Source organism: Venturia canescens, chromosome 8, assembly GCF_019457755.1.
Source record: "Venturia canescens isolate UGA chromosome 8, ASM1945775v1, whole genome shotgun sequence".
Lineage (NCBI taxonomy): Eukaryota > Metazoa > Arthropoda > Insecta > Hymenoptera > Ichneumonidae > Venturia > Venturia canescens.
Window position 1 is genome coordinate 19,828,854 of NC_057428.1, and position 27,712 is coordinate 19,856,565.

Genomic DNA, 27,712 nt, shown 5'->3' on the forward strand with positions numbered 1-27,712 from the left:
GGCACTTCTCGCTTATGCAACTCGGGACCCTGGAGAACCCACCGATAATGCAGACCCGAGAATATACGGAGTGTGCGATGCAGCTTCGAGCTTGTCTGCAGCTCTGTTATGCGTGTTACCTTGAATTCCTTCTACTCGTTGCCCATGTACAGAAACATACGTTTCAGTTATTCTTTCGAGGCGAATATTCTTTTGAATTTTCGAGTTTTTTTATCGGGTCTACGATGGCTTTTGGGGAGGAGGACATTTTCGATGAATTTTTTCAGTTTATGCATCGAAAAATCAATTTTTCACGAAAGTTTCGAGGGGCCTCGAAATAAACTTTATTCCTTGATATCGCATTTTCGAGCAAACTATTGAAAAAAGTTCGACGACTGAGACCTTCTTGGTGGCAAGAGGAAATCAATGAAATTTCGAGTTTTTCGGGTGTGTGTAAATATTCTTTGGAACTGAGGACTTTTTCACTTGGACGGGTTCACCGGATTGTGGGAAGGGCGAATAAATAAGACGAGAAGAAGCCTGGAGAAGCTCGCGTCTTTGAGTCTGAGCCAGCAGTGAGAATCACATGATTTTTATTTACAGAAATTCGTCTTGGATTTTCTCAGGCACAGAAATATTATTCAGTTGTGGAGGAAGATCGAAATCGCCTTTTTTTCGTATTTCGAGTTTGAGTCGGCTGCAAAGATCGCTCTGAAATTGACGTTATTCCGATGTGAATTTAATCGAATCTGCTCGTGTCGTAGAAAATAGTTTATTCGGAAGAAACTCTTCGGAAAGTGTACTCTGAGGAAATTTACTCAAGGACGATAAAATTACGAGACCGGCTTCGATATTGGCTCTGGGAATGAAGGAATTCACCACTTTTTATTAGTACGTTTCAAGGCGATTTGTAAGATTAAGTAAAGTCTTGCGTTGAAAGAAGAATTTTCATGAGAAAATTCGTCCACAACTTTGACGTTTGCTTTCCAAAAGTGTAGAAATTTTCCAGCTCTTTTTTCTCGACAATGATTGATCGCTTTTTTCGCGAATCTTATCAAAAAGTACGCTGCAGTCTGAACGTTAAATTTAATTAAGTTTTTTTTTAAATCCTCGTAAGTTAGCTATGGTTTAATATAAACCGTCGTCGCTGATCGGCGTTTCTTGCCGAATGTACGTATGGTCTCAAGGTATCGAATTTCGCATCGTTGTAACCGAACGAAAAAAACGTTTTTCACAGATTTTCTGTAGTTTTCAAAATTGTCCCAATTTTTTTCATCTTCACCGAGTTTCTCGATCCCCTAAAAGTCGATTTGAAAAACGTTCATTTCGGTGCCCCCCCAACGATGCGAATTTCGAGGTCTTCGCATCTCGGAAAGAGCTACGCGGTGTATCGAGATACTCGATGAAGTTTCTTCTTGTAATTTACAATATTATCGCGATCAACCGCGTCAATGATTGTACATTTAATCGGTATTGAATGATGAAACGGAAAAAAGTAATTTGTCTGAAAAGTGGGAAAATAAAATAAAGTTCGCTAAAGACGAGTCAAAGAGTTCCGAGAACAAAATTACGTCTCACGAAATGTTTTTTCCTCGCTGTTCTCAGCCTCGCGGGCTCATTTCCTATTTTAAATCTTATTCGTCAACGTCGTATCGATCGTCGATCCAGTGGATAAAAAAATAATGTTAAAATTGGCAACTACGATGAGACATCCGTCGGTCTCTCGACGGATCCAATGTGTGCGCTGCTTTGCGCTCGTTCCGTCTCTCTCAGTTTTTGTCTTTTTTCTTTGCGCACTATTGATGTCCTATTTTCTAGGTCCCATTATCCTAGACCCACGTCCAGCGACATCATGATGAGGAAACCCAACATCGCCCCCCAGCTCGCCAATTTGCCGTTACCACTGGAATAGAAAAATCACAAAATTTCGATATTGCGGAGGGGAATTCGGCCATTTTTTCCTCAATCTTCGTCTCGAAAATCGAATATTTTTCAAATTATTATGAGCCTCGCGAAATTGCTATGATTTTAAAAAACTTTCCATGTAAGAAAAAGCATCCGAGTATAGTCGAGCCGCTGTTCAGTTTGTTCAAAAATCAAAATAATTTTCAACTCTTCTTGTTCTTCTTCGTTCGAAATTTGAGGAAAATTTTGATCGAACGAGTCGACGAGATCGATCTCCGTCAAGATTTAAATCCAGTGAGACGATACTACGATTCGGTTTAAGCTGAGGGCTGGTTGGAGAGTGAAAATGAAACGAACAATACATTGAACGAGGAAAAAAGATTTCGTTTGTGAAGCCCCAGTTACTTAAGGATTAAAAAACGGAGGGAAGTGAAACGTAAAGAGAAGGACGTGAGTGCGAGAAAGGAGCCCGTGGACTGGTATCGTTACTAGTATTCATCCCGCGTGAAATACGCAGAAGGAGCCAATTATAATGACAATGCTTGTTAGCGCTAGAGGCAAACTCTGGGAACAAATAAATTCACGGCTTCGTCTGCTCTGCGTCTGCGCCACATACTTGAGAAAGTAACGCGCAGTTGAAAAAAGCAAAACTCACGTTTGAGAAATAAAAAGTTCCCATGCGAGCTTCCATCGGAGGAAAAATTGAATGCGAGGAATTTTTTTGTTCCGAGAAATCCGAGCAACTTTTCACACTCGAGTATATACGCGTATAAATTTCGAAACAAATTTATTCGAATTAGTGACGAGGGACGGCGAGTCCGGATTCCTGAGAATTCGGCGATCGGTTTCAGGCGTGAAGAGCGAAAAAAATTGCTGGCTTTCCCGGATCGAGAAAAGCCTGCAAAGTTCGTTGAAAAAATCGCATCCCCGAGACCCGACCAACCTTTGATGAGCTTCCGGAATAATGTCATCGATTACGACGTAGATCATCGCTCCAGCGGCGAAGGCGAGAGCGTAGGGGAGGGCCGGAGCAGCGAGACTGACGCCGGCAGCTCCCAATACACCGGCGACGGGTTCGACCATTCCCGATAATTGGCCATACCAAAAGCTCTTGAGGGTGCTGAAGCCGGCAGCTTGAAGAGGCAGCGAGACAGCGAGACCCTCCGGAAAGTTTTGTATCCCGATGCCGATGGCCAAGTTTCTGTAAACGAGAAAGAAAAGTGTAAAGTGAGAAAAAAAGAAATATCATCGAAGACTTTTCTTCGATTCGATATTGAAAAATCGACGAATCCTAAAAAAAAAACGAGAAAGTTTCGAGAGCCCGTTGATCGCTCCGTTATCAATTGGGGCTAACCGTAGCCTTTAAAAACCCGATAGACGAAGGCACTGGTTTTATAGAGTGATAAAATAATCGGTGGCGAAGCTCCGGGCGTACCGTTTGATGCACGGCCGATTCGTCGAATCGGTTGCTCGAGCAGTTCGTGCATTCCAATAAAGTCTGCGAGAGAGGCAAAAGCGGGAGGGAGGGAGAGAAACTTTGAGTACATAAGCGGATGTACAGTTAGTTGATCGTCGGAGTGAAAATCATGCCGAAGCGTTTCGAGTCTGGGAGTGAAGTTTGTAGGAGAGGTCACGACAGGGGAAGATGCCAAATTGACACGGATCTGTGAGAGTGACGTTATTAAGGAGAGGAGAAGGAGAAAAAAGGCGAGCGGCGTCGAGCAGTCTCACGAGTTCGAAAACTTGGTGAGAGATTTCTGTCTCGGTTGAAAGAAAAAAAATCAAACGAAGAGAGAGAGAGAGAGAGAAAGGGGAAGGGAGGGAAGAGAGTAAAAAAAAGCGAGTGGAAACGAGTCCTCGGGCTTTTGGCCAATGACGTGTTTATTATATACATCAATATAATTTCGAAAGGAAAAGATCAGGGTGATGCGGTGTCTGCGAGGAATTTTTGATTGAATAAACGAACGCGGGGGGCTGCCAGTGCGTAGGAAAAAAATCGTATGATATATGTGTCAGCGAAAAGTGGAAGAAATGTGAACGGGTACGAAGAAGAGGCGAAGGAGGAGGATGAGGTTAAATGGGAGTGTAGCATTATGCAAATAGACATATGTCCGTATATCGAAGAGCGATAGGGGACCAAACGACGACAAGGATGTTCTCTTGTGGGTTTCTCGGGTGATTTCCATGGCGTTATATTATACAGCGGTGGTCGGTGGCCCCGGGGGGAGAGAGAGAGAGAGAGAAAGAGGACTCTCGGGAAAGATCGAGGCTCCGCTGGTGCGCGGACGGCGTTGTAGTGGAATGCGGGACGGGCAAATCGCGGTCGGACCGCTTGTGCCTCGTTCCCATGCATTCCTTACCCCCACCGGTTAACATCGCCACGTCTCTTTCGCCGTTTCGCCCCCGCGCCGCTCTTTCCTCCGCGCCACCTCAAGAGCCTCTCTCTACCGGAGCGACGTCTTCGCTCGCCTCCTCCTCCTCCTCTTTCTTCATTTTCTATCTCCTCATTGCCGTGCTTCTCGTCGTGCCACATCGCCACCGCGCGGTGTATATCCTCCAGAGAACTCTCGCACTCTTCGCGTGGACCGCCTCGAGATAGAGGCGCCCCCCTGCCGCTTCCTCGCCGTCGTTCTCCGGTCTCGCGCCCCATTCGCTCGCGTCCTGCGGGGTTGAAAGACCAACAGCCCCCGCGTCGTTTCTTCCTCCTGCGGCCTTCGTTCGTTTCTCGAATTAATATCCTCGCGGAGGTGGGACAGGAGGAGCGACCGGGGCTGTCAGTCTTATTAGCGAGATTACGGGGTTTCTTTGCGAATGCGCATTCGGCGATGTTCGGTCGCGGCTTTCCTTCGTTTGAGGCGAAAGCGAGTCTATACGCGGTTGTGGAGAATTCTCGCGGGGTTGTTTCAAGCTCGTCATAGAGCCGGGGGATTTGGACTACGGATGTCTCAGGAGCGTCGAGGGTCCAGTGACGACGAATCGAGAGGCTCCCGAGATAAAAAGATGCGAGCAAAGTCGAAGGGAAGAGAAGCAGGATTCGCGAGGCCCGGAGAACTGGAAGGTGAAAGAGAGAGAGAGGCGGGGAGGGGGAGCGCGAGAAAGGCAAGCCGCGGCGAGCGCCGCGGCCGTCTTCGGGGTCACCAGCCGACCTTGCGGCATCAAGCCGGAATGAAGCAATGCGCTAGAGCTGCACCGAGACCGGGGGCGCGTGGCTGGCTCCGTCTGTTTCCCGGTGATTTATACGCGCGTGTAAATTCTTACGGATGAATAGTTGTGCGGACTGAACGGGCATGGAAGGAAGAAAAATAAGGTCGGAGCTGCGCGGCGGAGGCGCGATTCGCGACAATCCGAACGCTCCCCGTGCCCGCACGGGGCGAGGACTCCTCCCGCAAATTCTTCGACGCCGGGGAACGGCCACGCGGGCGAACCGTCGCGGATCCTCCGCGATGCGAAAGGGCCGATCAAATGCCGCGGCGCGAGATCGCATTGAGAGAGCGCTCTCTCTCGCCGGGGCCAGAAGCACCGCTGACGACGATGGCATCTCGCGCGCGGGCGAACGAACCAGCCGCCGCCGCCGCCGCTGCTGCTGCTCATCGGGAGAAAGAGAACCGAGAAACCCTCGGCGACGACTCGCTGCCGCAACAAGAGAGGAGAGATGAGGTCATCGACTTGCACTGGCCGGCAACGCTAGCGCATCTACAAATGGCGACGAGCTAGATAGGAAGTCGCCTCTCTCTCTTTCTTTCTATAGCTCTTCGTAAATATATATAAAGTTTGCTTTCTCGGGATCACGCGGGGATGCAGAATTCGCGAGGTTACGCTCGTCTAAGCCATTAACGGAGTACATTATTTGGTATTTGTTCGCGCTCGCGAGCGCAGCTCGAAATTCCTCTGCTTTATTCCGCTCTCTCGTCTCTTTCGTGGATTTGTTTATGCCCATCGGTAAATTCCTCGGGACACGAAGCAACGGTTTTACCTATAGGTGTTTATCTTTGTATTCGTATTAGACGCGCATGAAATAATGATTTTCTCGGACAGCGTGCACGCTAGGTGGAATACATTTTCACAAGTGTGGCGGCAGACGAGTTAAGAGACTCGCGCGTGTGTGCTGCCCGAGCTCGCGATCGGGCAAGCTTGCCCGTGTCGCGTTAGGACGTATAACGGAGCTCGACCAATCTCTTCCGAGTAAGATACGTACGACGCATGCGTAATGTCAGCTACATTCCAACGCGGACAGCATCTGTGCCGAAGCTCATATTTTTTCGTTCTCTCTTCCTCTCTCTTTTTATCTCGAACGAATTAGTCGTTCGACGACGTCTCTCTCTCTCTCTCTCTCTCTGGCTCATTCCGAATTCGCGAAAATGGAGAAATTCCGTGGTAGCAATCGCACCAACGTCGCGACCGATCGATTATTCGGTTTCAATTGCAATAAAAAGCGATCCCGAGCTCTCCCCTCGCGAATCGAACGCGACGCGATAGGTTCGCGCGAGCCAGCCAGCCGGCCAGCGCGCGAGTAATATGAGATGAGAAAATACATGTGTGCCTCTGTCCGCGCGCATGTACATATCGGCATGGAATGTCACTAGCGCTTGGAGAACGCGCGCGCGTCTCAAGGGTCGAGTTCTCAGAACTCGACGTTCTCTCGGGCCCGCGCGCTTCGCCTCAATGATTATAAAGTCCGTGCTCTCGTACTCTCGCACCGTCTCGTGTACGCGCTCTCTGCGTGCGATACGCAGATCGGCCCGCCGCAACCTCCGCGACCCACACACGAGCGCGGCCTCAACTTCGACGCTCAGACGAAACTTTGTTTCTACGCGTCCGAAGAGCCCGCAACGACTTTTAGCCCAGTTGAGCGATGTTTGCGTCGATTTTTCGTTGCTACGGAAACTCCTGCGGGACCGAGCTCGCCTCGGGAAGCGAAAAAATCCACGAAAATGCCTCCCCTGGAGAAGGCTCGAGCGACGGATCGCAAAACTGAGAACCGCTAATGAAAATTTCAGCTGGTTTTACTCGAGATAAAAAATCAAGTGACTCTTCGAGTCGAAGCTCGATCCCGGTTCCTGCTGAGCTACCAAAAGGTCGCGTTCGAAGTTCCAGTCGCGAGACGGGAAAACGAGGGGCGGGGGCTTTAAATTCTTCCATAAAAATAAGAGATCCCCGGTGAATAAGCAATTGGGAGCACGCCGAGTAAAATTCGCTTGCAGGGATTATTGTTTGGTCGCGAGTACGCACCTCGAGGTCGCATTCCAGGCTGCTCGTTTCTCTCTCGTTCGTTCCCATCTGCCGATAACTCGGTTCTTAGCCCCGGCGTGTTCGCGGAGGCAACATGTAAAAGCACGTATAACTCTGCGCTCTTTCTCCGTCTCGTCCGAGTCGGCTCGTTATTCTCGGCCTTGTCCGCGATCGGGCTCTCGCGCGGTGCTTGGTAGCTGGTGCGAGAGAGCGCGCAGGACGTGGAAGACGATAGTGCGGATGCTGTGCTATATCTGCCGCTTCACCGAGGCAGCGATCTCCCGAGTCGACTTCGCCTTCTAGGTAATACTACTCCGAGAGAACCTGAGGCCGGCATCTTCTCTCCGTCTCTCCCCAGGATGGCAACACGTTGCGAGAGAAGAAGCCTTCCGTCTCTGGCTGGCTCGCTCGCGCAGCCGCGGCCAGCAACATCGTTTCTTCGCTCGGTGTGCCTCCTACGGCTTTCGCATTCCTTCGCGTCCTTCTCTCTCTCTCTTTCTCTCATCGGCGAAGCGTATCTAGGCGTCCGCGTAGCGAAGACGGTTCGCGAGCGTTGGCAAAGGATCTACAGACTCCGCGAAGTCTGCAGGAGCTCGAGCGCGGAGTGTCGTGGGGAGGGAATCGTTGGAAAAGTTCAATGATTCTTCGCTCGTGAATGGGAGGCTGCGATGGAAAAAGTGGAGAAATATTTTGTCCGTGGTTCTCTCGCAGCGAGAGCAGAAATTTCTCAGGCGGTCGCCGGGCGATCCTGTGCACTCGGGAGGCCTTTGGATTATTCGCGCAGGAAAGAGGCGCGACGGTTGCCTCATATGCGCGTTCCCCAGCAGTCCTTCGTCGTACTTGACGAAGTTAGCAAGTGTGCGCGGGGATGTGCGCGAACGCTGCTCCGCGCAGAGGCGGCCTTGCAGGCCGGGTAATCGCTCGGTCGAGCTTCTGCTTCTCCCGCGAGAGCTACGCGCGAGGAGCAACCAGACCCAAATGGCCAAGGAGAAGTGGAAGCTGGACCGGCGAAGTTTGTCACACGCGTGTACACCAAACGCAGACACGCGCGTTGCAAGAGAGAGAGAGAGAGAGAGAGAGAGACGAATAAAAAGTAGCTGGAGAGCTAACACTTTGGTTAAATGGGAAAAAAATAAAGGAGGAGGCGAGGAAAGGGCTGAAAATGAGATGGTTTTATCGGGAGCTTTGTCCTCAATGCTACAGCGTGTTTAACACGGGCTCTGCCTCGTCTACGTCGCCCAACAAAACCGGTGTTCGGGTACACTCTCGCCTTCTCTCTTTCTTCTTTTCTCTCCTCCTCTTTTATAATACAAAGAGGATGAGAGCGCTCCTCGTTCTCTTGAATTTTCCCTTTTTTTATTTTTCAGCCAACCTTTGCACCCGACGACCCGGGGCGCTTCGATACCGGCTGTTTTGTTCAATTGGATTCTCACGCTATACTCGTTTACGATTATCGTACAAGTACGCGCTCCGAGAGTCGAGTCTGTGTTACGTAGCGACGAGCGCGCGCGCGCGCGCTCGCCTTCGCCCAGAGCGCCTTTGCAGCTGGGCGGAAAAGTGATCTCACACAGCGCGGAGACACACCGAGCTACGAATAATCATAATGAAAACTTTTTTAAAATCAATGCTTTGAGATTTGAAGGAAGAAAAAATGGCATAGCGCTAAGGCTGACTCACTACTGGATCTCCTTGAGCTTTTACTCGATGGGTGAACGCGCGCGGGCGCGACAGAGACGGACGACTCTCGGCACGCTGCTCTGCCTTCTCGTCCTTCGTTCTCCCCCCCCCCTCTCTCTCTTTCTCTCTTGCCAGCACGCTCCAATTGCTGGAGAATGCAAAACCTATTCATTGATAATTCTTTCGGACTTTGTACCGAGGCTCGCGACCGGAACTCTCGAAAACGCGTACGAAATGAAGCTACGCGACAGGGAAATCCTGCCCGCTATGTGCCTCGCTGTAAGAGCCCTCGCTCTCACGGTCGTTGGCCTCCTTTCGTCACGAAAAATCAGTCGCTGCTATCACTCGTTACGATCTAGCGCTTCCTTCGTTCGAAACTGAACCGTTTTCGTCGATCTTTTCGAGCCTTTTTACATCGATCATCCAAAAACTCTCATACAGACGATTTGACAGTCAAAAACTCTAAAATATCCTGGGAGCCTCGAAAAATCGTACGAAAATCCTCAGAAAATATCAACCGGCGAATTACACTTTTTTTTACGAAACTCTCTTCCGATAAGGTCGCTTCGGGGATTTCCTGAAAATCGAATTTTCCTCGTGCGGAAACGATAAAAGTGCGGCGAGCGCCTCTTCGCTCCTCGCGACACAAAGGCTCGTGTAAATAAACGCATATAAATGTGACGAAGCTCGTACGCACAGCGAGTGGCATGCAATTCGAAGCGTGGTACTGGCTGGCACGACGATAAAAATTCTCGGGGACCGTTTTCAACGAAAACGACAAGTGCGTGCGCGTCGATCGATCCTTCTACGAGGGTTCGAATGGATTGAAAGATCGAGACGAATTCCTCCGGGAACCTGGCGAACGATTGCACTCGCCAGTCTCGCGCGGCGACACTGTCAACATATTTGTCGAATTACACGTTCGAGCGGATCCCGCGGAGCGAGCGAGGAGTGGAAAAACGTGACCCGCGCCAGGGGAATCCTGATGCAAAGATGACGCACGTCCGTCAGAAGTCGTTGCAGCGTGACGCATCGGTGAATCGCGTTAAATGACGTCGCTCCAATGGGCGTTGGTTCTCGGATTCTTCGGCAGTCCGTTAAACAAACGCGGAGTCGCGAGGAGTCGAATAAGTCGACGGGAAGCGGATGGGGAGTCTCGAAGAAATATTTATTCTCAACTCCAAAGCGGATATTTCAACAGCATCGAGAACCGAAGCGAAAAACAACGACGCGGATCCAGAATCGAGTCTCGAGAAGTAAGCGTCTTGCTTGGTGACGAAATCCACTGTTTTTGCACTCCCAAAGGTCAAACGCTCCCCCCACAATGTACAGTCCCGAGATAACGGGATGAACAAAATGAATGAACGCTTATCCCCAAGTTTCGAGGGGAGCAATGCTCGAAGAAACGACGGAAAAAATAATCCGAACAAATGTTCGATCTGAAGACGGCGATTTCGGGGCCGATATCGCTCCGCGGCTATCAGCAACCGATGTTGCCAAACCGAGGAACACCGCAGAAAAGAGTTCGTGATTTTTTGAGCTCCTATCTCGCCCTCTTTTATAACAAGCCGTTAAGCAGCAGCGCGGTGACGCAGCCCACCGCGACGACCTCGTACGACGAGTGATGCTGACGGCGACGGAGAAACGAGGGCTTTACTATGCGAGCGTATACTTTCTACACAATTTCTCAATTATAGCGATGGGCTCGATACATAGATAAATAGAAAGAAAGGGGGGAGATGGAACGAGAGAGAGAGATCGCGCGGTCCATTCATTCCAAAGATTCTTAATGGGCCACCGACATTGCCCGCGCCACAGATACGAAGCAGCGAAGGAACGCGTTCTTCACTGTGCTTGTAGCCACGCTGGAATGCCGCTACGCCGGACCCGGAGCGAACAGGCCAACAGGCAAAAGAGCTCGCAGACTTTGCGCGCTCACCAAACGTTCCAGGGAGCCCAACCTTTGGGCCCTGCGTAAGAGAATCGGGGCTGAATTATCAACGCGAAAACCGAGCTAATCACTTTTTTTTCACTCTTATAACAAATGCTCCAAAACTACGAAAAATTTCATCGTTTTTCAACCCATCGGCCTCATCGTCCCAAAGAATTTCTCGAGATTTTCTCTTCTTCGAGAAAATCCCTCGGGATAAGTCTGCCGAAGTCTGCACGAAAATTTCGGGCATTTTTAGTTGACGAAATAGCAGCTTTTCATCACTTTTCATGTAGATTCTGATGAATATTCCGGGAGGAAAGAGCAGGAACGAGATTCCGCCTCGGTTGCCAACGGAGCTGGACTTGGTGACGGAAATTCGAGGTCGTTGCGTTGAAAAATGGAGAAAAAGGAGGTCAGTGAGGCAAAAATTGAGAGGAGATACCTTCGGGATGTCGTGAAAGAAGATCGTCGGGATTCTACGAATCGAGCGATCCGATATGGGTCGGTTCGAGAAACGTGGCGCCAGCGTGAGCGTCACAACGAAGTTTTCTAAGCGCGTTCGGGGGCTCCTCGGTCATTGAAAAATATGTAGGTCCCCCTTCGGCGCGTTGTAAACTCACGGCAATCTGTAATGGCGCGGGGATCACGTGGTCCGCGGAATTATCACTTCTCAAAGGAGTGTTGGTCTCTCGCGACACGAGCTACGCTGGAGAGGAGCACTTACACCGAAACGAATCACCTAACAAATCGAGACGAGGGAGAGCGAGATTATTATTATAAATAGTTTCAATGCCAACCACCAGTTGGAGCATCCTCGCGTCAGCTTCGACAAACGTGCGCGCACATTCGACAGAGACTTTTAGAATTTAGACGAATTTCGAAACCTGCTCCACAGCCTCGGATTCTCGACTCGAGCGATCGGAGCGAGGGATCCTCGACCGGGGATTCGAGCCTTGGAAGCGTTGCTCCGAATCATCGGGCTCGATTTTTCGCTCAGTTTTGCTGCGGCATTCCAGCCCCGTGTAAGTCCGTGGTCACTGGCTGCGAACAATTGTTCGACTCCAGAAAGTGGACGACGAGGAGGAGGAATGTGCGAGAACCTCTCGGAGCTGGCGAACAAGCAATTAGACTTTGGACGCTGCGAGGAGGACGGGAAAGAGTCGCGCGAGCTTAGGGAACGAGGAGAGAAATCGTATCGACGCGACGAGCCCAAAAATGCGGCTCTCCGTAGAAAAGAAGCTTCGAATTTCGGAGAGATACACCGAGTTTGGAAAGAGAGGTAGCGAGGAGGCCGCGCGGCGGGTAGGGATGGAATGCGAGGCGCCTAAGGTTCGTTGGATTCCAGGGCCACACGTGCCTCTCCTCCCTTCGACCCCTCGCGTCCCGCGGAATCTTCGCCGAGCCTGTACAAAGCAACGTCGGCTACCCTCGGGCCAGTCGCGCCAATAAACTTTGCCTTCGGTCGGTTACCGCATGCGACCACCGTGAAACTCATTCATACGAGCCCCGCGCTCCCCCCGCGCCGCCCTCGGTCGGGCTTCCCGTCATAGCAAGATTCTCCGCTGGCAGGAGCGCCACCGAATCGGCGGATCTCCGGGCCGGTCCGAAGCCATCTCGCGGCTTCCGACACAAAGTTTTCGTCCTTCGGCGCTGTGGGTTCGGCAGAATTTCGCCGATAACGAAGAAATGGATTTTCCTCACTTCTCGACACAATAAGTTTCCCCACTTTTTGGCCTCGATCTCGCTCGTCTTCGGGAGAAAAACAACCTTTTCTCCGGTTTTTCCAAAGTTTTTGCCATCTCCGTTTCACGCGAATTTGGGAATACATTTAATGCGCAAGGTGATTTGACTGGGTTTCTTGACAGACTTTCGAAAGAACGAAAAAAAGCATTTTTTCGCGTTCTTTAACAACGCGGCTCAAAATATTCTGTGACTCCGTCAATGAATGAAAAAAGCGTTGAAAGAAATAGCGATAAAAATGCAAAAAAACATACGAAAATACCATGTAAAAAGTAATTAAGTGAATTCTGCATTGCAAATTGTATTCGCGTGCGCAATATGTTTTGAATTTTGAATTACGTTTAATGCGAGAGTCTTATCTAATTTCGCTATCGCTCTGTCAAGGCTTCTCAAGATTTGATGTCACGTTGGAAGCCAAGTGAAAAAATATTTCCAACAATATCGCAGATTAAATTTGCTCTCGAGGAGCGCAATTTCAAAAATTCGTACTACGATGCTACGAAGAAAAGAGTTTTGCTTATTCGTAATTTGAGCTTCAAGAATGCCGAGGAATGTTGTGCGAAAAGAAACAACCAATTTACCTTGCGTTTTCAAACGTCGCTGACGCGCTGCTGCCTACGGCAGCGAAACCCACACCAACGGCAAGACCTTCGGGTATGTTGTGCACCTGTTTGAGAACGTGTTGGTTTTTATTCCACGAAATAGGAAGAGAAATCATGGATATCAATCGATAGGCATTTACAGTTAAATCGAAGATACGCCGAGAGATAAAGTTGGATTTATTGCTGCGGGTTAGTCGTTGTGCAATCGTGGGATTTCAAAGCTTACGCCACTCGAATGCAACGGAATTTCTTTCACTTTTACTATTCCCGATGAGAATGAGATGAATTTTAATTTTATTAAGCGCTCAAACGGAATTCTTCGAATTTGGCTCGATTAATTTTATTTCTGCTTTTCCAAACTTCGGTAGCGGTGCGACGAAACTTTTCTCGACATCGAATTTTGTGCCAGTCGCTCAGCCAGAATTGGTACGATCGTTTGAAAAAAAAATGTGTTAAAAAATCTGAACTCGTTCGGAAGTTATGAGAGAGCTAATTCTTCGGGTCCCAGAGACCCTTGGCATTGAGGACTCAGGCCTAATAAGATTGCGGCGACTCGGACTCGATTCGAGAAAGGGTAGAAAAGATCTGCGTTGAGAATCGAAGTTGATAAGGGCGTCAATCGAAACTGGGAACTCACCGTGATCGCAACAACGAGAAGCAAAATTCGCCTCCACTGATTATTTTTCTCCTCGTTGACCGGGTCCTCGTACATCGTTCCAGCGTCATCGATCTCGGTCGATCTCACCATTCCAACACCGCCCGGCCTTCTTCGAGCATTTTGTTCGTAAAAACCTGTAAGAAAAAAAATCAAAGGCCAAGTGTCCCCACGAGGGTCACACGATTATTTAAACGCAGCTTTCCCTTTTCTCGTGTTCCAATAAACGCATTTCAATCCAGCCATAAATAATATTCGCTTGGCTCTTTTTTATTTCGCTGTTCTACTGCTTATTAGACAAGGCTAATTACCGGGTGCATTAATCGGTGGCTGGAAGGGCCTTGCTTTTTTCATTTGTTATAAGACAAGCATTCTTTACAAATATTGCAAAAAATTCAAATTATTTTACGTATAATTATTCAATTATCTTCGTCGCTAATTGGTTCTCGAGGCATGCATGATTGATCAGGCACTTTCGTCGACTCTCCTTTTCGCGACTGTCGCCAAAATAGAGAGCTCATGCTCTGGACACGAAAACAATTGAAAGATCGAATTTTTACATTTTTCTCTTAACAATAAACAACGATTGAAGATAAATTATTAAAATGTCAATAATTCCGAATAATATTGTCCAGCGAAAGATCTGATCGGTAATAATTATTTCAAATTGTAAAATAACGAATGAAAATGAAAAATTGGTCCAACGCAAAAGGAGCAAGAATATTTTCGAAGAGAAGACAAAAGATTGAACAACAACTTCAGTCCATCTGCGATTGGCGTTCTTAAAGAATTGGATCAGTCGAACGTACAAAGGTGTTTGACTTCCTGCAAATACTTGGTGCTCGTGATTTATTCTATTTAAAGATTTTCGCGCACCAGTAGAGATTTAGTTCGAATGTATTGTTTTTAATTGTTCGAATGTAACGGAGTCGGTATTTACGCGAACGTCGCCGTAGTTATAATATATTTAGTTGGTTTCACCGTTTACGCATTTCCAAGGTTTATTTATAACGAGGCGAGGGAAAAATAGAGATTTTTCCTGTGGATTTTTACCGATAGGTTTTAGGCCATTTGTCCAAGGCACCGATTCGTTTAAACGCAGTTTTGTTTTTTATCGTCTCTCACGGTTTAACAATCGTCGAGTTTTCTTTCATTGGAGCCCAAGTACATGCATTCGAGTCTAGCACACACACGTTCGAGTTATTTACTCTCAGACACTCGCACAGGCACACACAGAATGTTAAAACGATATTGTGGGTTTGCGTGCTCGTGACATTGCTGCAATTATAATGGTCAATTCCGTTAGAGAGAAAATGAGAGAGAGAGAGGGATGAAAATCATCGGAGTTTATAAACTATTGGTTAATTGCTGCTGATTATAAGAGCAAACGTTACAGCAATGCCAAGCTGGAGTAAAGGAGCGAGGAACGAAAAACGCTGTTACATCACAATACTCCAGCTAGAAAGATGTCAATTATAGTATTTCATTGTTTGTGTCTGTGTATTATATTTGAAAAGAAAAAAAACGACGGGGAAAGACCTCGAATCGTTCAAGAATTTTTTCATTTATGGAAAACAAGAAATATGAGCCTTCGAACTAAAGAGTTGTGATTTTGTTGGTTTTTCAACCAGGAAATGATCCTCTGATCCTATAATCCCGTAAAATGTACGCTGATTTTGTAACACTGCTTCATAATCTTCTATTTTGTCGCATGAATGTTTTTTCTGTCAATTCATTTTATGTTGTCAATGGATTTTGTAAGGAAGCCTTGGTGAGTTTCGAAAGTTTCAACCATGCTTCTAATCAGTGAAATTGTACTGTCATCGCTTTTTGTCGCTGTACTTGTAACAATGAAAACTTCAGATTTTGTTTTGGTTCGTCATAATTGAAATCGCAGAATCATTTTCATGGGACAAAAATGAAAATTGACCAGTGTTATCGTCTCTGCCATAATTTGTGCGAAGAAAATTAAACGAATGAAAACTAAAAGCCAAAGTACCATCGATGGTAGTTGACTCAATATTAGTATACATCTTTCCACCGGCTATTTTAACACCACTAATTGCGTCTTTATTGTCTACATCCTCGTCACTTTTTAATTTTTCATGGATTCTTCGTCTGTTTTTCGTACCGACTGACTGCATAGCTAACAGCACATTCGGGGACTGAATTCCCAGGGAGGTTATCAATATGTCCGTTCCATACACAAACGCTGCTCCTACCAGAAATCCCATTGCCACTGGCAGAAATGCGTATTCTCCTTCTTCACCATAAATCTTGCTCTCCGATGCCATTTCTATCGCCGGTGCCAAAAGCGACCAATAACTTGCCGCTATCATCACACCTGCCGCAAAGCCGAGGCTCACATCTAATAATTTTCTCTGAAACAATGAAGAAGCTGATTAGATTATGTTCGAATTAAGATTTTTTGGATTTGTAATTTGTTTGAGGGCGAAGCAGCGAATGACATTTTCATCAATGATTATTTTATCATTTTTCTATCGATTGGATTTTACAAGTGGGATCTATTTTCATTGAGCGAAATAAAACATTGTACGATCACCAAATCCCAACACTCCATTAATTTCAGGCTCTGAAAAATAAAAACGAATTTTGTTGCATTCCCATCGAGCAAACTTTGGGATCATGAACATTTTCTGCTATTAGTAGATGTTTCTGTCGCTTCATAAACAAGATAATCAGACTGCAGTTAAAGTTCACTGTGATACAACAGAATTTCTTTGATTTATATTATTGTAATGTGATTTTCTTCGACACAGTCTATGAAACTGTCGAATTTGTTTTGAAGATTTTTTCGACACACGTGCGGGTCAGAGAATGCAAAGAAATACTTTCGACGATGAAAAATATTATGGAATAAAAATGGCAATTCAGTGACGTAAATAAAAAATTTTGCTATTCTCAACTGTCACTATGACAGCTCATTATTAATCAATGACAAAGTTTTTCGCATTCGTATGTTTGATGGAACGAGTGACACGCGTCTGCTATTTTTCCGCGCGCGGATTCAGAAAATCGAATTTGAATTTATGAAAGGAAAAGTCAAATCTCTTGATTCGCTTCCGGCAAACAAAGTAACAATATTGTATGCGAAAAAAACAAAACATGAAATACTAATAAAACTCACTTGTTTGCCTCGTATGACAATGACAAGAGCGGCACCGGCGGCTGTCAAGGCCCATGTGAGTAATGTGCCGAGCAGAGTTTGCGCAATCGGTGAATATTCCTTGATCATTTTGGACTTTTTTTTTTATTGATATAATAATTGAAAAACAAATGAAGAAATGTTCGGAGAACAGTAGAAGAGCGACATGCGTGTATGGAAATGTAGCCAACTTGTATGAAGTCTTTGAACGAACTGAGAGTTTGCTTTGACGTTCGGTGTATAGATATAGAAAGGACGAAAAAGTCACGCCGGTCTCTCGCTGGGTTCAGTTCCCCGCGCTTATCTCAAGCAACTTCCATTTCCACTTATTTGCACTAACACACACCCCACTGCACGCGCTTCCTATTTATTTTATTCAGCTTTATCACTTTTTATTTTTCCTATATGTATTATGGTTGAAACGAACGGCCTGCGGTGATTGGTCATTGACGTGTACGCGTTCACACAAAGCGCTTATATGCAGCGAGGAGATATTGACGCTTGTACGAATGCCACGTAACTTCTATACCTGTGTATTATTATTGATGATGAGGTGTATTAAATAGCAACGTATTCGTGGCTAACCTAAAAAAGATGCATCTTTGACGAAACTACACTTCACAAAATTATTTACCAGCATAAATCGACTTTCTATCAATTTTACATTCATTTGATAACGAAATTTATTGCGATAATGGAAAAAGATGAATGCGGCATTTATCGAAGCACACTTTCAACACTTTGTTCTTAGAAAAATAATTACATGACGTTTTTTAATAAAATTGCGCCGTCCGGTTCTGGAGATCACTAAAAAAGAATTTCAATTCTACGAATATTTGATTGAATACTGAATTATTTAATTGACAAGTCTTATAATGAAAAATATACGATAACGCGGCCTACGTGAAATTCGTGAAAAAGATTACGGACGAAGTTCTGGCGGTGGCCGTTTGTGGCGCTGGTATATCAAGTATCAACAGCTGTGCGGCGCTGGCAGCGATCGTGAGTGTACGTGTTTATCGGCCAAGTGTCAAAAATGGCCTCGGCTTCGGTAAGTTTTTTTTTACAAGATTGACAGCTTTTTCATCATTATAATTTAAGTTTGACAATGGCGTAGAGTATTTACGAGGGTTTGCGGCTTCATTTTGCTATTTGAATATATATTTTTCCCTTGCATTTCCTGAGTTACCGCGTATTTGAGACAGCTCCGCAGACACGCGGCCGATTCTTTTTTGGTGTTGTAAGAATTCCTATAAATTCACTCGTTTATCCGATCAATATCTGTTTATTTTTATATTATAATCTATTTGATTATTTATAAGGATTTATGATAACCAATAATTCATATGCGAAACGTTCATAGACGATCGAATAAACACGAAGATAACCAAAAAGAAACATCGGAATCAACGTCTCCAATAGTAAAATGTTTACCAAAGCCAAAAGTTATCGTTCATCGAGAAATTAATATTTTTTAACATATTTCGTGTATCTACGTTTAAAAGTCGACCTCTTCATGCCTGAAGCCTAAATTTTCTTTTCGAGATGATGGTTGTGTTATTTACAGGTTCCTCTACTGATGGATGACGATACCATTGCTTTTGGTGAAGAAGATGAAGTTAATCAATCTGGCAAACTCAAGTATAATAATCACACATCCATTATTATTTTTCCATTATGATTTTCGATTGATATTATTGGAATTAATTTTTATATAACACAATCCCAAATTCCTACTCCAATTCCTAAAAATATAATTTTAGTTTTTTACTCACAAACGGTTGATTTTTTACAGGCATCCATACGTCACGCTGTTTCATTTGCTATTCAGAGTTTCCGCCATAGTTGTTTACATGTTCTGTGGCTGGTTTTCTAATAGTTTTATAGCAAGTTTTGTCACTGTCGTTTTGTTGCTGTCCATGGACTTTTGGACGGTTAAAAACATAACTGGAAGATTAATGGTCGGCCTCAGATGGTGGAACTACGTTGATGATAATGGCAAAAGTCACTGGGTCTTTGAATCAAGAAAGGTTAGATTGATTTTGTTCAAGAAATGAGTTAGCACATTTTCAGAAAGAAAATAGTGTATTCGAAGCTCAACACGTTGGGTAGCATTTTTGTCCCTTTAAGTCGAAGCTGCTATAAGCCCTTTGTTCCAGGGCTCTCAACAGAATCGTATAAACCCTTCAGAATCACGAATCTTTTGGCTGGCTCTCATTCTCTGCCCCCTCCTCTGGTCCGTTTTCTTCATTGTTGCTCTTCTCAGTATCAAGTTCAAATGGTTGCTTCTCGTGTGCATCGCCATCCTTCTGAGCGGTGCAAATCTTTACGGATATGTCAAATGCAAAATGGGCAATGATCAGAACATTTCAACAGCTACAAAAGATTTCCTGCGTAAACAAGTGATGCAAAACGTGAGTAAAATTTCAACAATTAATAAAAAAGTGCAAACAAAGGTTGTTGAATGGAAGAGAATTTTTGATGGATTCAAATTCAACATTTTTTGATTCTCAAAGACATAGAGAATTGGATTTTCAACTTTTTAATTCATTTCAAATACAGAAACAACCATGAATCTTTATATCGTTGCTGATTAAAAGTTTTTTCTTTTTCTTGCGATCTCAATGCTGAGAAATTTTTATTCCATATATGCTTCGTCGTTGAATTCGCAGGTCATGGCATCGATGATGGCGAAGAGTCCGCCCACTACAACGCCGAGTCAACAAGCAAATATAATTTAAATTTGGAGCATACTTTCCATGAATGTAATATAATCCTTCCAAAGTCATTACGTCATTCCTCAACGCTAATATACGTGTGTATAAATATTCTTAACTATGTAAATGTAAATTGAACATCGATCTCTGTCGATTAAAACACAAAAACTCGATAATTTGTCATCTACGTCTTTTTATTTTTTTATCATGGAGTCAAAATACGTCTTTATGAATATCTCAACCCATTGAAAGTGAATAAAACATCAGTCCGTTGATTTGAAAAGACAGCGACTTGAACAATTTCCCAACTCCCTTTTTCTTACTTTTTCTTGTGTCACAGGAAAAATACGAATGCACGAATATCTCTAGCTCATTGATGGTGAGCTGAACGTCAGTGGTTCGATTTGACGGTACGAAAGCTGGAAGCGTATCTCGATTGCATTTTCGAAGTATCTCCGTGTTCTCGATTGAGAAAGATCTTCCCCGTTGAGATGGAAAAATTGAATGGATTTAATGAAAACAAGAAATGTCAATCATACACTGTCAGTCGCTACTATATTTGATGCCATTGGGCAATACATAATGTACATGGTATTTCTCCTTGTTCACATATTCGTCCTATTACACAATAATTAATTTATGTATATTTTTTGTTTTCTTTTGTTTTTTTTTTTCATCATTTTTTTTCAATTATTTTTATTATAATCAGTAACATCGTATTTACTATTATTTTCGCCTCAGCCTGTTGTATTCTTTCTGGCAAGAAAGTATCACAAAATAATTTACCATTATCTCAACGTTATTTAGTATTTGACTCCGCCCCTTTTTCTCCTCTTTCCTCCTCGGCGTCTCGCACTCTGTGTGTGTGTGTCATTTGCTTGTTTTTTAAAATTCTTTTATTCTTCGTGTATAAATGTGTACAATTTAAACTCTATCCCTTCGACCGAGTCAAGATCAATACCAACTTTATAGTTTTCCAATCCTCTGTTTCGCGGATTAATCTCGGTTATTGACATTTTTTTTTGCACACGAGATTATTTTTCCATTTCGTTACGATTTCAAAGCCCAGTCAAATTTTTTCATTTATCTTTTTCCATTATTTTAGAAGTTTTAAGTTGTAGACAAAATTCTTTCAATAAACTTGTTACTTGTTCAACGTAAATTCGAATTGGAAGAATGTTTTCTTCTAAATATTTTTTTAATGCATTCGTCACTGCATACCATTATTCATGACCCCGTGGAAGATGTTTTTCTTCCATTTGAACAAGCAAAATTTGTCGAAATCTTCTTTCGATTTTCATTAAATTCAATTGGTTTTTCAAAAACTGGTTTTGTTTTGTTTCAGCTAACCGATTAATCCATGAAAGAAATGACTCTACTGTTCCAATGTTCAATTATACGCAGTGACGACACGAAATACACGATTGAAGAATTGATTACGGATTATTTCGATCCAAAAAGTACAAGATTTTCGTTTGATAATTTGAAAAATGAAGAGTACAGAAAAAGTAAGTGTGATTCGAAAGAGTGACGAGTGTCCCTGAATTCAGTAGTGAGTAAGAATTGTTTTTCGCTTGTATATCATGAAATATTGGTAATCAGACAGATCCGTTGAGAAATGGAGCAGCCAGAAATTTGCGAAAAGTCGATCAACGTATTGTAAGTGATTTTAGTGTGTTCTTCTTCCTTTTTTTTTGTTTCTCTCATATCAAGGGTATTTGGGTAAAAGTATAGCTCCTTAACAATAGAGATGATAAATGCGGCAATTGCGCGTACGTGTGTTACATACTACATTTATATTTATATTTATATAATACGAAGAAATAATCGAATCTCGGAATGTGAAAAACGTATAATAATTATAAGTAAACCGCACGAGTTTTAAGTAGGCTTTGGCCCGGTTGTTTCTTATTTTCATTTTCCCTCGAGCGTATGTGTCTCTACGAGAGAAGATTGTTCATCGTGTTTGCGAGTATTAGACCAAAAAGACACATGATCAATTGGAAAAGAAAAGTGGGTTCGTGAGACCGACGAGTTTCTTTACGTCCTAAAAGTCGTTCTCCTCGTTACAATAAAAATTGTAAAATCCTACGTAATAAATCTAATAAGAGACATTTTTAGTCTGCTTTCGAAAATCTGCCAAAAGTGTACATCGAAAAGAATGAAACGTTTCTTTTTTTTCATTTCAAAGTGAAAAATCAAAACATTATCACATGCAACAACGCGTCTGTTAACCGGCTGTTTAAATCTAAACGATATCCTTAAAAACACGTACACTGCTTGATTATTCAGTCCGTAAAAAAATGTAAAAAAATGAACGTATGGATAGGAAAAAAAAAAAAAACAAAAAACATGTTCAAATGTTTAAACAGATAAGTATAAAGAACAAACGAAGTCGAAACGCATTAAAATATATGGCTGTTAAATGTACAAATAGATTCGGTTTACGCTTGCGAATATTATCCATCCGCCATTTTTTTTTATCATCTTTTAAGTGTTATTTTTTTTGTTTTTATATTGCAACGCTTATTATCCTGGATAATGTGGGCAAATTTTAGATCGGAACGTTGAAATTGTTCGTAAAATCGCCCTCCTCTTCTTCTTCGCTTTAGAATTATACTTAAAACTAATTTTTTTAATTATTCTTTATATTTATATATATATATATATATTATTTTTTTAAGTTTCTTATGTATAAAGTATATATATTTATATAATGCTATCAATGACAGACGGTGCATTTATGTACACATAGTCGTGAATATTCCCGGCCCCCTCACTTGGCTTATTTGCCTCATCATAGCGCATAATCGGAGACACACAGTGTCCAAAAATGGGTTCGTATAACTATAAATGAAATATTAACATGGACATCGTACGAAGGCATTGTTTGTTCACATATTGTCAGATATACGCGCGCTCCAAGTGAAGTTTCGTTTGGTGCTAAATGGATGATGTAAGAGTATAGAGCGTGAAAATGATTTAAATTAGTACGAGAAGATCGATCGCTAGCGAAATAGTGTGGTAATAAACGCATATGGACGGCAATAGATATAGATATTTATCTCGGTCAAAATGAACGTAATGAGGAAGAGAAAAAAGTTTAGAAATATGTAATAAGATAAATCAGGATTTTAGCATCGCGTAAAATCTTTTTTTGTATTCTTTTCAAAAGTCTTTACGTTTAAGGGACTTTGTGGCACAGCTAAGGACACGAGTGACGATTTGTACGATGCTGACGTACGAAAAGCGAGACGCTGTAAATAAACGCTCGCTTATTGTCATTTACACAGTCGCTATAAGAGATTTTTTTTTTTTTGCCTTTTCTTATTCATTCAACCGACGTTTAGTTTATCAATGATTCGTTCGTCGTATTGGGCGTTCGAAGCAACGAGGAAATGTTTACAAAAATAAATAGCATTCAACGCGTTTTTATATTGGAAGCTTCCGCTAATTCGTTTATATTCTTGGTGCTATAAATTATATGTGCCAAAATAAAAACTAAAACTAATTGCTAAATAAACCCTGCATTTTTGCTATTTCGTAGGATGACCATTGGTGGTTTTCTTGTTTCGATTTTTTTTTTCAACGTTACCCTTCCACTGCATTATAATTTGACTATTTTCTCATTTACCCTGCCTTTTTCACAGTGATTAATACTCTCCGACTTTCAGTAGTGTTCAAATGAATTAAAAGCTACTTCGAAATAGCTGCTAAATATAAAAAATCTCTATTGATTTCCTTCCGAGACTTTTTTGACGACTGTGTCGCGTTCACCCAATTCAAGCTGCCCTTTTAGTCTTGCGCTCACGTTTTCAGACCTCTTACTAAATATTTCAATAATCTTGATCGATTTTCTTCGCAATATTTTGCCTGCTGCCTCACAAAATATAAGCTGCTCTTCTAGCCTCGAGTCCTCTGCAACTCAGGACCCGATTTCGCGCATATAGGATTGTACCTGAACTAAGAAAAGAACGTTGAGTTCTCCGTGACGATTGTGAAACGTCAAATCAGCAATAAATCCGCGTTCCAAACGATTCATCGTACATTATTAAAATTTCTAATGATTACATAAACAAAAAGAAAAACGTTGTAATACTGATTTTACAAATATACACTAATCTTCGAACGCAACACAATAACGACGATGACCTCATCGAAGAGAAGTCGAGCAAAATGTTTGTACTACCAATTGCGATCGGCATTGTATTTTAAAAACTTCGAACCACTAATTTTCATATGTTTATTTTCGTAGGTCACTCGTGTCGGTCTGACTGCTGAGAGGGCCGTTGGGGAGTCATGGAGGGGGCCAGGGGAGGAAAGTTTATTCGACATTCAGTAATGATGTCGATAAAATAAGGTGTAAAAGTTTGTACGTACGGGTTTATCGCGCGGATAGAATGGGGTTTGTTGGATCGAAAACTTTGTACATATGCGCATTATAAATGAGAATATTCAAGCTCGAGGGCGCGGGATATATCATTGCGTGAATTTCAACGTACAGTGCTTTTCTATTTCATACATAATAATAATAATAATAATAATGATAATGATAGTAATAATCATAATTCGCAATCTCTTTCTCGCTCGGTCAAACGCTCGAAATGTACACCACACGGTTTTTCGAGTCTTTACAACAATATTAGTTGCGAGCGCATTAACGCGCACACTCACATTACACACGCACACGCATCTATGTATACACAAGTTTCAGAGGTCCGTGGCTCGAAACTTCGATTTTCGTTTCATCGAAATGAATAGTTTTTATAATTTACCTAAGGGCTCCCTTACGACTAAGTTTACAAGGTTAATGTTTGTTTTTCTCGCTTAAAATTTAATTAAATTCACGGTAGGATATTATTAGAAGATCCACCCCCAGTCGTGCGTAATTGGTACACAGCATTGATATAATTGTCGATTTTGGCAGTATGGCAATTTGCTTGTCAGTGAGCTGATTTCATTTGTTTCTTTTCATATGCTTTATTTTTTCGTTTATTTTATCCCATTTCTTTAGTTATTCTCTACTACTCTTTCTCATCCTCATTCATATTCTCTCAGACTCTGGCTTTCGCTCGAAATTTCGATACAAGCTCTCATTCGGTTGATGTTTCTTTTGAGAATGCCTCGCGTATACGTTTCACCTGGAAATTGGAGGGGTTTTCAAGTACTTTGAAATCGCGTATGAATCCGGCAAAAAATACATTCGTGAAGGATTTTTATGATCGTAAATGCAAATGCTCATTCCGCAGCCTTTCACACTATCGCGATCGAGCAACGTTATCGGTAAGGCGGAATTTCGCTCTCTAACTTCACGTGGAACTTGTACACATGTAAAAAATTGATGGTTCTTATAAAAATTCATTTTCATAGGTCGGTTCACTTAACACGACGATGATACGTTCGAATCAACGAAATTCATTCTAATGCTCTTTCACGTTGAAATTAATTTATTAATATACTTTTTGGCAGTTTTTTTTTGAAATCAATAGACTTCTTTTTAATAAAGCATCATTTCGTTCGTCTTTTACGTGATTTTTTTTGGATTTTTGCTATGCAGCAACCTACTAAAATTTATATGAAATGAATTTTTGCTTGGGAACGAATTTTTGAAGCATTCTTGACCCCTGAACACCACACTATTTTAGCCATATTCTTTATTACTCATTTATTTCCCTATAATTCGGCAATTTTATCGATTTGTTGATAATCGATACATCGGACGAGGAGGAAGAGAATCGTCTAACACTAGAATAAATACTAGCAATGTCCCAGGACAGTACCTTGTTCAAAATTATGCGAACGTTTTTTTCCTATATTTCAATCTAAAATAATCAGAAATTGTTATAGTTTTCTAGTGTTTCAATAAGTTTTATAAAAAGAATCTCCAAACGAATTAATTGGAGGAACATTTTCGAACGAGCTTGAATTTTTGTTGTACTCTCAACTCCTCGTTGAGAAATGTATCTAGTTGATTGCAATAATGCAGAAAAAGTTATTGAGTTTTAAAAAAAATCTAGAAATACGTATTTCGTGATGTTGCAATTTGATTTCGAACGCTTCTGAATCATCCATTGCATTGAATATTTTTCTAGCAATATCTAGAAAGTGTAAATTTGATTGTAAAAAAGAAAAACAATCTTATTTTATTTCATGATTTTACTCATAAAACGACGAGTGTGGTGTTTGAGGATGAAACCCGTTTTGCAAATTTCTGGTAGAACGTTGATCGAGCATTATCTCAGTAACTTTTATCGTCAGACTTATGACAGTAATGATGATTTTTATAATTAATCAGCCCTTAAGTATCTGAGGAATATGCCCGAGAGTTTGGGAGAGACAAAGGCAGAGACAGAGAGAGAGAGAGAGAGAGAGAGAGAACCGAGAGGCAACGTCGAGGATTAGTAGTTTTCTCTGTTTTCGTTGGAATAGAGAGAATAAAAAAGTTAAGGTCATGGTAACAATTTATATATACGTAATATCAACGTCAGTCTATCTTAGAGTTAGGCTAGCGAGATTAAAAAAGAAGAAAAAGTCCATTAAAAAAACAACAACGGTGGAAAAAACGTTTTACGTTTGCTTTACGTGTATGCATGTTTGTGTGTACGTGTGTGTGTTTAAAAAGTATTTCAAAAAGTTCTTTTTTATATTTCGAAGGAGGCTCAAGATCAAACGATTTCGTCGCACTCACAGATATGTGTTTCGATTCAATGAGTCATGAGTGCGTCCGAAACGTTGTCCTTATTTTCATTCATTTTTTATCCCTCTCTCTCTCTTTTTTTTTCTTCAGCGAATTCGATTTGAAACGCGATGCGACATTCGGCAAATGTCGAGAGGTAATCCTGGATGGATTTTACCTTGGTTCATTTGTAATGGACAATTCGTGAGATCCTGGTTTGAAAATTCGTTGCACATCATACGTCCTCAGCATTGAATTTATACTCGATTGGCATCTCGTTGCTTTTACGAGATAAACGAAGGTCAAACCTTCGCCGAAAAGGTCTGAGAACACGGGTGCAAAAAATTCTCAATCTTTCGTCGCATCTTTCGCGTCTAACGATGATTCATTTAAGGCTTCGTTTCAAAAGAAACTCGACGCGACGATGTGGGGAATGGGATGACACTGGAATTTCGAATCTTTGGAATGCAATGAAAATTCTTCCCCTCCGACACGTTTTCTGCTCGGCAAAATGCCCACGAATTCGTCGTGGCAGATTTTCCCCAAACCAGAAAAATGTTCTGGGGTGCCCTCAGGAATCCAACGTTCGTACAACTTTTGTACTTCAAATTTACACCAAAATAATGGGCTATCGTTGAAGAAAAGAAGGAAGAAATTTCCTTGAATTGCAACGAAACAAATTTGATGACATTGTGGAATGAGAAATAAATGAGGATGAGGATAAAAAGGAGGATACGTTGCCTAATACAAATGGCAGTCTTACTCCGTCATTGAAGATCGAACGAAGCGATCGTGAATTTTTTCGTTACCTATAATTATCACTATAATTATTTCTCGTTATATAACAACACCGTATACGCTAAGTCAAAATCTACACCGTTCGATTCCTTGATTAATCATCGCGGTAAAAGCTAATTAATTAACGATAGACGTTTGTATCTTTTACGGTGAAACGACGAATCTATATCGCTCCTAGATTCTTCTTTTTGTTTTCTTCCTTCCATTCGCTTTTGTTTGTTTCATCAATGGTTTTTTACATATACTATTATCATTATATATGTATCGCGGGCAAGAGTGTGATTTTAGTATTGTCGTTGCGAGCTCGTGACACACAGACACAACGAAAACGCGCGGCCTTCTCGAGAAAAAATCGTTCCCCTTGAATACTCACTTCGATAGTTTCGAGATTCAGACCGAGAAATCGTACACGATATTCGATATTTTCGTTTAAGCCTCGTTAAACTCGTCGGACTTTGGCTCGTTCACCGCTGTCTCTCATTCTTGTGCCGTGTTGACGATCTCCTCGGTCCCTCGTAGAAGGTTGTTGTTGTTCTCTCGGCTCGCGAGTTTCCGCTTGTCAGTTGGCGTAATGATCGAACGAGCCTAAATATTCCAAACTCGCTCGGTAACAGAATTGATATTGATCCTGAAAA

At 42.7% G+C, this 27,712-nt stretch overlaps 3 protein-coding genes across 20 annotated transcripts in view; 1 reads left to right on the top strand and 2 right to left on the bottom strand.

Moving 5' to 3' along the window:
* Positions 1-555: 555 nt before the first annotated feature.
* On the bottom strand, positions 556-17,794 carry Zip48C (Zinc/iron regulated transporter-related protein 48C). 4 transcript variants are annotated; one of them, XM_043426861.1, is made up of 7 exons: positions 17,650-17,794; positions 16,869-17,471; positions 15,720-16,101; positions 13,703-13,857; positions 13,045-13,130; positions 2,828-3,085; positions 556-1,882 (listed from the first exon to the last, which is right to left on the bottom strand). In XM_043426861.1, exons 2-7 carry the CDS (start codon positions 16,974-16,976, stop codon positions 1,804-1,806), a joined length of 1,068 nt encoding a protein of 355 aa, XP_043282796.1. In that variant the 5' UTR covers positions 16,977-17,471; positions 17,650-17,794; the 3' UTR covers positions 556-1,803. The 4 variants fall into 4 exon arrangements, with proteins under 4 accessions (XP_043282796.1, XP_043282795.1, XP_043282797.1 ...); XM_043426860.1 differs by having other exon boundaries at positions 16,869-17,415; positions 17,521-17,791; XM_043426862.1 differs by having other exon boundaries at positions 15,852-16,101; positions 16,869-17,792.
* A 1-nt stretch (position 17,795) lies between these two features.
* On the top strand, positions 17,796-19,779 carry LOC122415055 (uncharacterized Golgi apparatus membrane protein-like protein CG5021). Of its 4 annotated transcripts, none has more exons than XM_043426863.1 (5): positions 17,796-17,937; positions 18,454-18,527; positions 18,682-18,916; positions 19,046-19,300; positions 19,559-19,779. In XM_043426863.1, exons 1-5 carry the CDS (start codon positions 17,923-17,925, stop codon positions 19,625-19,627), a joined length of 648 nt encoding a protein of 215 aa, XP_043282798.1. In that variant the 5' UTR covers positions 17,796-17,922; the 3' UTR covers positions 19,628-19,779. The 4 variants fall into 4 exon arrangements, with proteins under 4 accessions (XP_043282798.1, XP_043282799.1, XP_043282800.1 ...); XM_043426864.1 differs by having other exon boundaries at positions 19,058-19,300; XM_043426865.1 differs by having other exon boundaries at positions 17,856-17,937; positions 18,466-18,527.
* A 360-nt stretch (positions 19,780-20,139) lies between these two features.
* Positions 20,140-27,712, bottom strand: part of Lar (tyrosine-protein phosphatase Lar) — a 181,452-nt gene continuing 173,879 nt past the window's right edge. For all 12 annotated transcript variants that reach the window (XM_043426845.1, XM_043426846.1, XM_043426847.1 and 9 more), the window contains one exon: positions 20,140-27,705. In XM_043426845.1, the coding sequence (XP_043282780.1) occupies positions 27,637-27,705 (69 nt within the window). In that variant the 3' untranslated portion in view covers positions 20,140-27,636. The remainder of the gene's footprint in view (positions 27,706-27,712) is intronic.

Coding starts and splice junctions, on each gene's coding strand:
- Zip48C (XM_043426861.1), bottom strand. CDS start 16,976: ATGATCAAGGAATATTCACCGATTGCGCAAACTCTGCTCGGCACATTA. Junction 16,102..16,868: donor TTGTCATACGAGGCAAACAA/GTGAGTTTTATT, acceptor TCATTGTTTCAG/AGAAAATTATTAGATGTGAG. Junction 1,883..2,827: donor ATTCCGGAAGCTCATCAAAG/GTTGGTCGGGTC, acceptor TTTCTATTCCAG/TGGTAACGGCAAATTGGCGA.
- LOC122415055 (XM_043426863.1), top strand. Junction 18,528..18,681: donor AATCAATCTGGCAAACTCAA/GTATAATAATCA, acceptor GATTTTTTACAG/GCATCCATACGTCACGCTGT. Junction 18,917..19,045: donor GGGTCTTTGAATCAAGAAAG/GTTAGATTGATT, acceptor CCTTTGTTCCAG/GGCTCTCAACAGAATCGTAT.